The following is a 10,508-nucleotide window of genomic DNA, read 5'->3' on the forward strand; positions in this document are numbered from 1 at the left end:
ATCTTTGTATGCTCTCACTTCCGGTAGCAAGAACATAAATTGGACGGATAAACATGAAAAAATTAGGCAAAAAGTAATTTCTATTCTGACCAATGAGCCGGTGCTAGTGATTTTTGGCCCCAAATATCCAATAGAACTACATACGGATGCTAGTTCCGAAGGATTTGGGGCTATCCTAATGCATAGGGTCGAAGGTAAAAATAGAGTAGTTGAGTATTATAGCAAGCGGACTAGCCCTGCGGAATCTAGATATCATTCTTATGAGTTAGAAACGCTGGCAGTGGTAAACGCCATCAAGCATTTTCGTCACTATCTGCACGGTCGGGAATTTCTTGTTGTCACTGATTGTAATTCTCTGAAGGCATCCAGTGACAAGGTACATTTAAATGACAGGGTTTACAGATGGTGGGCTTACCTGCAAACTTTTACCTTTGACATTATGTATCGGGAAGGCAAACGAATGGCTCATGTAGATTTCTTTTCGAGAAATCCCGTAGATCTGGATCATCGTACGATCAACAAAATTGTAGAGAAAGAAATCAATCTATCTGAAATCTCCGATGATTGGTTGTTAGCAGAACAACGTCGCGACCCACAAATCTCTGAGATCGTCCGTAAGTTGCAAAATGAAGAGCTCGCGGAAGATATTGCGAATACGTATGAATTACGGTCTGGTACACTCCATCGGAAAATACAGAGAAAAGGTAGAACTCTTTGCTTGCCCATTGTCCCAAGGGGTTTCAGGTGGTCCGTCATTAATCATGTGCATCAGTCCATTATGCACTTAGGTTGGGATAAAACGCTTGAGAAACTATACGAGTATTACTGGTTTGAAGGAATGGCGAAATATGTTCGCAAATTCGTTGAGAACTGTCATGCTTGTCGAGTTTCGAAGGCTAGTTCGGGTAAAGTACAAGCTGAACTACATCCCATACCTAAGACCAGCATACCCTGGCATACGGTACACATGGATATAACGGGTAAATTAAGTGGTAAGAGTGACTCGAAAGAGTATATCATTGTTTTAGTTGATGCTTTCACGAAATTTGTATACCTGTATCATACTCGTAAATTAGATTCCTTTAATACCATTATAGCACTTAAGTCCGCTATATTTTTATTCGGCAATCCCTGCCGGGTAATAGCAGACCAAGGAAGGTGTTTTACGGGTAAAGATTTCCAAAATTTCTGCCAGAATAGACATATTAGACTTCACTTAATAGCAACTGGTGCGAGTAGGGCCAATGGACAGGTAGAGCGTGTTATGAGTACGCTGAAAAATATGTTAACGACGGTGGAAACGACCGGGCGATCTTGGCAAGACGCGATTGGGGAGATACAACTGGCCTTGAATTGCACTACCAATCGTGTAACCAAATCAAGTCCTCTGGAATTATTAATTGGGAAGGCAGCTAGGCCCTACGGTTTATTGTTGCCTGATAATATTGAGGAAAAGGAAGTAGACATCTTCAATGTAAGGCAACAAGCGATACGGAACATAGAGACTTGCGCCAGTTATGATAAAGACCGGTTTGACAAAACGAAAGCGAAGATAGTTAGGTTTAATCTCGGTGACTTTGTGTTACGTAAGAACGAGGAGAGAAACCAAACGAAGCTAGATCCGAAATTCAAGGGTCCATTCGTGATAACGGAAGTTTTAGAGGGGGATAGATATATTTTAAAAACTCTAGATGGCAAACGGTCATATAAGGATAGACACGACAAGTTGAGAAAGATGCCAGATGGTTGTATTCCTGCTGAGTTGGATGTCTGCGGTGATGACAGCGACGGTGATAATAACGATGCGAGCACATTGATCTCTGGGAATCATTAACGCCGCATTGTGGTCATAGTAATATACCCAGTGTAGTGTATGTGCCTTTTATAATACTCCCAGTGTAGTGTATGCGCCTTTTATAATTCTCCCAGTGTAGTGTGTGCGCCTTTTATAATTCTCCCAGTGTAGTGTATGCGCCTTTTATAATTCTCCCAGTGTAGTGTATGCGCCTTTTATAACACTCCCAGTGTAGTGCTTGTATTTTTATAATATCCTCACTGGTGCCCTGCGCTTCTATAATATCCTCACTGGTGCCCTGCGCTTATTATAATATCCTCACTGGTGCCCTGTGCTTTCTATAATATCCTCACTGGTGTCTTGTGCTTATTGTTATGCATCCAACGTGGTTATGTGATTCAACAAACTGAAATCTTTGTGTGGAGTCGAAAATGATCTGTCGTGTCATTGCGGTCTGACTGGTGATTTACGGAGTGCAACTGGTACTTTGAATACAAACTATAACACTAATTTGAGTTCTTTTTCATTTCCTTGCTTGTCAAATTTTTGAACAGAGCTTTGTTGCTGAATTGGACCCTTGACTTATTTGGAACATCTAATCGAATGGTAAATAATATCAGTTACACCGAGTCTAATGTTAAAACTCTGTATTTTAGCTGCACACGAGGACGTGTGATAGTCAGTATGGCCGTGTCGGAGATGAAATGAAAACCGGAGCCTTCCCTATGCAATTTTGAGGAGGCCTTTTAATGCTTTACCCCAGATCTTATCATAACTGTAATTAAGTAATTGTCATCTGTAATTGTTTGACATTTGTGAAAAGCGAAAGTGGGTTCGAGGTGACAACTGGTCGCTGAACGTAGCCACGGTCACGGGATAAACGTTTTGCCTGACGAAGGTGTGGATCGGTTGTATTGTTCTCCCTAGAAATCACATAGAATTGTACTTTAGAGATGTCGATATAATGGGACACACGTTGTATGAGGAATCAATCTCCAGACAGAAACTGCCTAGCAACGGCGTTTGGATCTTTCTCGATGTTTCCAAGGAGTATATAACAAACTTCTGACAGATATTGCCTAGCAACAACGATTGGAACCTTCTCGATGTTTCCAGCGAGAATATAACAAACAAATGCAGTCGGATTACGAAAAAGATTTTATGCAGAGAGGCATTCGTGTGATCGCCTTGGAAAGTGATACATCGAGTAATTTTTTCCGAGTGATTCGGCAAACGTATTTTTTTGTGTTATAAAATTGTTTAAAGTTTTCCCGTTGACCGTGGATTCGTTTGAACCCCGGATCATTGTTTATAGCGTAAATTAAATTCAATATTTGTAAATTTATCAATCGTTAATTTTCATTATTCGTTAAATTAGTAAATCGTAAGATATATTATTCGTTTCTTTTATTGTTCGATAAAACTTATTATTCTTTAATCTAATTAATAATTTAATTTATCATTTGTTAATCAATCATATCATTTATAAAAATTCATTATTCATAATATTTGTAAAACCTTGTTTATTCGTGTAAATATACTCTCTGTTTTGTAAAACAATGGCTAATTCAAACGAAGAATCGTTACGCGCCTTAAATCCTAATGTTAACCCGACATATATGTATAGTCGAAGCAATGCAATTAAAAATTTTTCCATTTTAATTGGAATTATTTATCACAGACATTTTACCGAGCATTCATTTTATAAATCTTATACATATATATATATATATATATATATATATATATATATATATATATATATATAACCAATTTATAATATATATATGAATACACACACACACACACACACACGCGCGCGCGAATATACACACACATATATATATATATATACAAACAATAGAAATACTTTCGTGTGCTATTATACGTAGTTCGATAGTTTACATTTCACGGGCCCCGTGTTGCACCTGCGTCGGTTTCGTTCCTGTTTCCAACGTATAAGTGTAGCGTCAGTGATTCGCGTGACGCGACGCAACCTTCAACGTTTGTTTTTCTCTGTTTATGCGTTGTGTGTTCGTTTGAATGAAAACGTCGCGAGTGTTGTAACAAAAACCACGGAAAACAGAAGAAGAATACGGGAGCAAAAGGAATTCCAGGCTACAGCAGAATGCCCATTGCCCAACAGGGTTTCGTTCCATGGTATTTCAACGAGGTAAGCTACCTCTTTTAGTACGCTTCAAGGCGCCTCTTTCCAACCAATTAATTTGCGTCCAACACCATTTTAACTTCGTATACTCAGAGAAAATATCGTTCTTTTCTATTTTCTAACTCTGATCTATGTATAAATTTACTGCGACGGGTCATTTCTACGGATTAACGTATCTTATAAAAACGTTGCGTGAAATGTTAATAATATATAAGTCTTGAAACATTTGTACTAATTTCATAGAGGAACGTAGTTGGTACCTTCCGGGTGGCATATTGTATGCTTGTTACATGAACTTTCCAAATATCTTACAGTTAAATGGTTGGATTGTTTACTAGAATAAGCAACACAACATTGTTTTTGATTTATTGTGAATGAATTTATAGAATCATATTATTTTACACATATACACTATCGCGCAAAAGTATCCCAACATTTGATTACTTTTGATATTATGTTATTTAATTGCACAATCAAATTGATAGTATGTGCCGATATATAATGATTACGATCTGTATTATTATCTTATTCCTATGATGTGGTTTTAACATATGTCGTAACAAAACGGTCAAAAAATTCTTTATTCTCAGACTCTGTAGTCTGTAAGAAACGAATTAATTAATTAAGAATCTCGTTGTAACCTACAGGTTCGGAAAAGGCTGATAGGCTTTGGTCTACGTGGTGGTTGGGAATTTTCATTCGTTTCGAGTTCGCTTAGCTGATAAATAGTGAATGTGCATTTCTTCCAAAATAAAGAAGAAAGCGAAGTCGATAGAAACGTGGGTCAAATTTGAAATCATTTCTCGATTATGTGGAGGTTGATTAAACGCGTTGCTGTATATAGTGATGAGACGAGTTGATATTTGGTGTAGTCAAATGTATTTAAAACTATCGGCAGTACTCTTCTAACGATCTCCCTCTAACGAATTTAAATTCGACTTCGGTTGACGGTTGCGCGTAGCGGCGATATTGTTCTGTCCGGAGTTTGTTTATTATCAAGTTTCGTACCTCGAGACGGTATCAATGCCCCGAGGCAAAACAACAACATGAGTTACTCTCGATTCGCATCGTCCTATGACTCATATGCCGCTACAATATGCAATCGAATAAAGTGATAAATAGCTTGCAGATGTTTACGCGTCTCTGAAAATGTTAAAAGATATAACATGTTTAACGCGAAGTATTCGTGATAATATTCGCTGCAATTTGAAATATCTGCGTGCAGTCTCGTAGGTTTTGAATAAAAATTTATCTTTTATCGAAAAATACATACATGTTTTGGCCTATATATAGCTTTGTACTCTTGTAACCTAAAAGAGAAGTCGAAAAAAAGTGATGTTGACTCTTGCAGTAAAAAATTCATTTATGTCAATACTACTTTTAGAAATGCACCAAGAGAAGCAAGACAAATTATTGACGAAACACAGGATAGTCATTTCCGATCCAAAAGAAAAACGCAACTAAAATAATATGTAGATAGCTATTAAGGCAATAAATAATAAAGTCATTGAAATGATCCATCATTTCAAACTAATATCGCTTCTCTTTACTTCAGAACTGCTATAAACATTTTAAATATCATTTATGGCTTGGTTCCCTTGCGAAGTTCTCGAATACTTTCGTCAAATGATGTCATGAACAATATAAATAATCGTAAAAAATCTATATTTGTGTTTAAAAAATAGGCGAATAAAGAGAAATAGGATAATCGAGACCGGTGAAAAAGGATCAACCAACATCCCGCATCTGATACAAGCGGAAGAGAAATCAATTTCTATCATGTCGCACGGCGAACAAGAACGCAAATACGGAATCTTTTGTATAATACTACTCCAAACTCTGTTGAGTCGCAGTAATAATAATAATCGGGTGTTGACTTCTGCTCGTTTTTACTCGAAGTTTGCTCGTTACCTCTTTGAAATTTGGTGGATCGTTTTCTGTCGAAACCCGTTCCATCTGACGTTAAAATCAATAAAAACAATATTACGATAAAGACTTTTATCTCCATTGTTGTCAACTTCCGTCAAGTCTTCGTTTTCTGCTCGCTGGATATAATACGGATTCCCAAAAACTTTCTTCGTATGAAATTTTACTAATGTACATTTATCAAACATTGCACATTTTAAAATAGGTTATCATTATAAGATTAAAAAAAAATAGCTAAAAATATCTTGAAACAAAAGAAACCAATTTTGAAGTTTGTTAGCCCGGAAATGTCATGGTAGGAAGGTATACTTCGATATTATTTCTACTATCGATAGGCGTCGCCGTCGTTGCTGTTATCATATACGAGACACAACAAATCACGAAATTGACAAATCACCGGTGATCTCCTCGAGTCGCAGTTCGAACGTTTCACAAATAAATTAAAGAATTAAACTTTAGATATAGTGGTAAAATTTATTGTATGAATCCAACAGAGTGATGGTTCAGAGTGTTATAACAAAGAGGTATAGAACGCTGATTTGGGAGACTTCTTGTACTGAGGTTTTAGTCCCTCTGAAGCGGTTATCGTCGGGTGTACATCAGAGGCGCCTATCCGTTGCTATCTGGTTATTTTTTCGATAGCTGTGGCATGTAGGGTGTTTTGTCTACTCTATTAGTGCTTCTAAGCGTGTGATACTGTCGACGATTCGCCTGTGCATGATTATACATTGAGTAAACGGATAGCCTGAGTTGGAGTTTTGATGATTAGGATAATCGAAATAATTCATAGCCATGGTAATATTTTAACTAATTTATTTTGTTGTCTTTTATAGGCCACTGCAATGAGAAAAGAATTCCTGAAGCCAAAGAAAATGATACATCCAAATAGCAGAAAGTCTATCGCTATTACGAAAAAAGCCAAAAAGTAAATACAATTACTATTAAATTATGTGATTTTGTTATGTACATTTCATTTATTTTATATGATTATATAATACTTTTGTGTAATAAAGAAGGAAATGGACAATGTGTTTTGTTTCAGAATATCAAATAGACAGAAGGCAGAAATGTCCTGCTTGATAAAACAGAATTCAATAGGAGAGAAAATATCGTGGATCAGAAACAATATGATTCCAGGCGTGTGTCCCTATACTCCAGAGATAACTGCAAGTTTGTTAGAAACGGAGGTAAAACAAAAATGTATACACATGATGATACAGAGATTGTACATTAAAGATGTGATTAGTTATAGTTCTATATTTGATCCAAAGGTATGTAGCAAGAAATGATGAAGAAATGGAAGAAATTACTATTAAAAGGTCTATAGGTAGCAACAGGAGTAGACAGCATGCTAGGAGGGAACATATAATTAGAGTAGAAACCCTCCTTTATTTTTCAGAAATTTCTGATATTTTAAATGCAACTCAGTGTGAAATGTTATTGAATTGGAATAATGAATTACAGTGTGCGAATAATTTTAAATTTATAAGGTTTGGCGAGAAAGATTTAAAGAAAGTATTAGAGCTAAGAAAAAGAATGAAAATAAGCCATATTAGACTATCCAAATCTCTATTAGCTATGCCTGTAAACAAGAAGAATTTATTCAGCAAGCCAATTGATTTAGATGAAAATAGTGTAATGGAAATAGAATAAATTCTGTAGATATGTCTTTTTATCTTTCATCTCTATTTAAAAACAAGAAAACAGAAGAAAAGCGAACAGTTTTTTGTTTGCGAAATGCTAGAAACCGCATTTCGTCTTGCTCTTATCTCCCACGAGAAACAGTCACGTCACAAGATACAAGAGTACGATAGAAGAGAAAAGAAAATGTTCGATTGTGAAATATACAACAAAACTGAAACATGCAGATGAATCACGTGCACGTTATGAATATTCTGCATCGTTCCTCCGCCTTTCCTTCATTTTTTTCGCTAGCTGCTCCATTATTTAAGAACGAAGATATAGTAATTACTCTCAAAGTTGTACATTTCGAAATGGTAGGAAAATCAATAGTACAATGATAAATATACGATTTTAAAAGCTTTTTAGATTTCTTACATACTTAGCATTAATCAAATAGCTTAGTATATAAAAGAGTTTAATTATGTCGCATGTTATAAATGCAGCTGCGTTCGTTACAACAATTCCAATTCCAAGGAATTTCTCTCGAAGATCGCAGTGAAGAATTTGCTTTGTTAAATTATTACTGGTATACTTCGTCAACTTGTGGTATATCGATACAATTTGTCAACCATCACTTTTAATAGCTTCTCGCTAATAAAAACATTTCGTACCTATTTAATAAGAAGCAGTATATTCTTAATTATTTAGAAATTTACTTAATGATGTTTAAAAATACGAATATGTTTAAAAATTATAATGTAAATATATATATTTCATTTCATGTTTTACTAATATATCTCTAATTTAGATTAAATATCTGAAACTTGAAAGAAACTTTTAAAACTTTCAATACATCGCATACGTTTCAAATTTAGTGCATAGTTACATATATATATACGATCGATCTTACTCGATCATCTTACTCGAAGAACAGGGTCTGCGTGTGGCGAGCTACGGGACAGGGACCATTGGAATGTTTACTGTCGAGTGTTACAACTATTTCCTTCTTAAGGAGAGCTATAGAATTATTCCATGCCTTTGTTAGAGAAAGCGTTCATCCTGTGACCGCGGCTACGTTCGGCGACTGACTGTCGCCTCGAGCCCAAGCTCATTATCACAACTCTCGAACAATTACAATCGGATTGAATAACTACAATTGTTCAATTACAGCTATAGTAGACTCTAGGTTACAATGTTGCGGGATTATCCAAAATTCCAAAGGCTCCGGTGTTCTTTCATCTCCGACAAATATATTATGTTATAGTTCCTATTTTCCGACCGCATGGAAGGAAAATAGGACAGCCTTAATACCAAAGGCTAATAAAGATGGAAATATGGTCGAGAACTGGCGACCAATTACGATCGGCCCAATTCTAGGCCGCATTTTCTCATCAATCCTCGATGGGCGGCTAAGACGGGGTATAGATCAAAATATAAGGCTGTTGAGATATGTGTAATTTTCTGTGCTGGACTGAGTTAAGTAGTAGAAATACTTATATGTATATATCAGTGTGTGGAAGTATGTGTGTGTGCGCAGTGTCTCGAAACAAAGGAATGTAAACAGTCAGTCGGTTAAGAGTCGTCGATGAAGAGTCGGGTGTAGAAGGTGCTGAGACGCGTGCAAGTGTGTATCGATAAATATATATAGAATCGTCCATGTAATAAATATATCATTATTTTAGTAATAACTGTCAATATAAATTTAATGTTCCTATAACATTATTTCGGCTTCAAAGATCCACAATTCTCAACATGGTAGAAGATCGTGGTTGCCGAGATTTAAGGTTATGGAACCACGTGTAACCGGGAGTGAATGTATAAAAGTCGATTTATAAAAAGGAATAAAAAATTGGAAATAAATTCTGAAGAGATAAAAAGGCTATTGGTAGAACAAATAAAAAGATTTTGGATAATAAAGAGAATTATTTTTTGAAAAAAAAAAGTGTGAATATAGAAAACGAATCAAGATGCCAAGGGACGACGAAATTAAGGTTCAAATATTCGATGGACGCGATTACAGAATGTGGAAGAAAAGAATATTAATGTATCTAAAGTGTAAAAAATGTTATGAACCGGCTACACGAGAGAAAATGGACACGGATGCGCAAGATAAGTGGAACGAAAAGAATCAATGGGCGATGAACTACATCTATAGTAGTATAACGAATGAGCAATTAGAATTTGTTGGTGATCAAGACACTGCTTTAAAAATAATGCAAAAGTTTGATGAGATGTATATGAAGGAATCAACAGCAGTGCAAATTTGTATAAGAAGTAGACTAGACATGATGAGGTTGAAAGACTTTGAAGAATCAAATTCATTTTTCACGGAATTTGAAAAAAATTTCAATGAATTAAAGAGTGCCGGTGCAAATGTAAGCGAACGTGAAAAACTCGACTACATGCTGAAAGCACTACCAGAATCGTTGAGCTATGTTGGTGACTTAATCGACTCAGTGAAAGAAAGTGATCGGACTTGTGAATTTTTGAAAAATAAAATTATAATGTGGGAAACGCGTAGCAAGAAAGAAAGTGATAGAACAAAGTCAAATGTATTTACAGCCGAAAAAAAGGACATAAAGTGCTATGGCTGTGGAAAGTACGGTCACATGGCAAAGAATTGCACAAACACGTATAGAGGCGGAAACAATGGCGCAAACAATGGAAGAACGCAACAGCAAGGAGGTGCGTATCAGCCGCAGTAGAATAGGGGTCGCGGCGGACGAAGTTTTGGCCAAAGAAGACGAGGATACGGCCAACGAGGATTTGGCCAACGAGGACAAAGCAGAGGCCGGCAACAACGCTACTACGAGGCAAGTCAACACGACGCAAATTATTCACACAACGAGGGCTACGACGACCAAGAAATTGGATCTTTCCTAACGAGAGTAGAGCGCGAAAATAATAAAAATGAAATTACGGTATGTACTAGCGATACGCGAAAAATAGATTGGATATTGGATAGTGGATGTTCAGATCACATTATAAATAATGACT

General features: G+C 36.2%; 1 protein-coding gene across 1 annotated transcript; it reads left to right on the top strand.

The window, feature by feature from the left end:
- Positions 1–3,795: 3,795 nt before the first annotated feature.
- LOC117162897 (translation machinery-associated protein 16 homolog) lies at positions 3,796–7,559 on the top strand. The gene is made up of 4 exons (XM_076626620.1): positions 3,796–3,968; positions 6,722–6,813; positions 6,931–7,075; positions 7,160–7,559. Exons 1-4 carry the CDS (start codon positions 3,924–3,926, stop codon positions 7,175–7,177), a joined length of 300 nt encoding a protein of 99 aa, XP_076482735.1. The 5' UTR covers positions 3,796–3,923; the 3' UTR covers positions 7,178–7,559.
- The last annotated feature ends 2,949 nt before the right edge of the window (positions 7,560–10,508 follow it).

The sequence above is a fragment of the Bombus vancouverensis genome, unplaced genomic scaffold, assembly GCF_051014615.1.
Source record: "Bombus vancouverensis nearcticus unplaced genomic scaffold, iyBomVanc1_principal scaffold0027, whole genome shotgun sequence".
Classification (NCBI taxonomy): Eukaryota; Metazoa; Arthropoda; class Insecta; order Hymenoptera; family Apidae; genus Bombus; species Bombus vancouverensis.

Excerpts from the sequence above, each read along its gene's own strand:
- LOC117162897 (XM_076626620.1), top strand. The coding sequence starts at position 3,924 with ATGCCCATTGCCCAACAGGGTTTCGTTCCATGGTATTTCAACGAG. Across the intron at positions 3,969-6,721 it reads TTCCATGGTATTTCAACGAG|GCCACTGCAATGAGAAAAGA; the intron begins GTAAGCTACCTC and ends TGTCTTTTATAG. Across the intron at positions 6,814-6,930 it reads ATTACGAAAAAAGCCAAAAA|AATATCAAATAGACAGAAGG; the intron begins GTAAATACAATT and ends GTTTTGTTTCAG.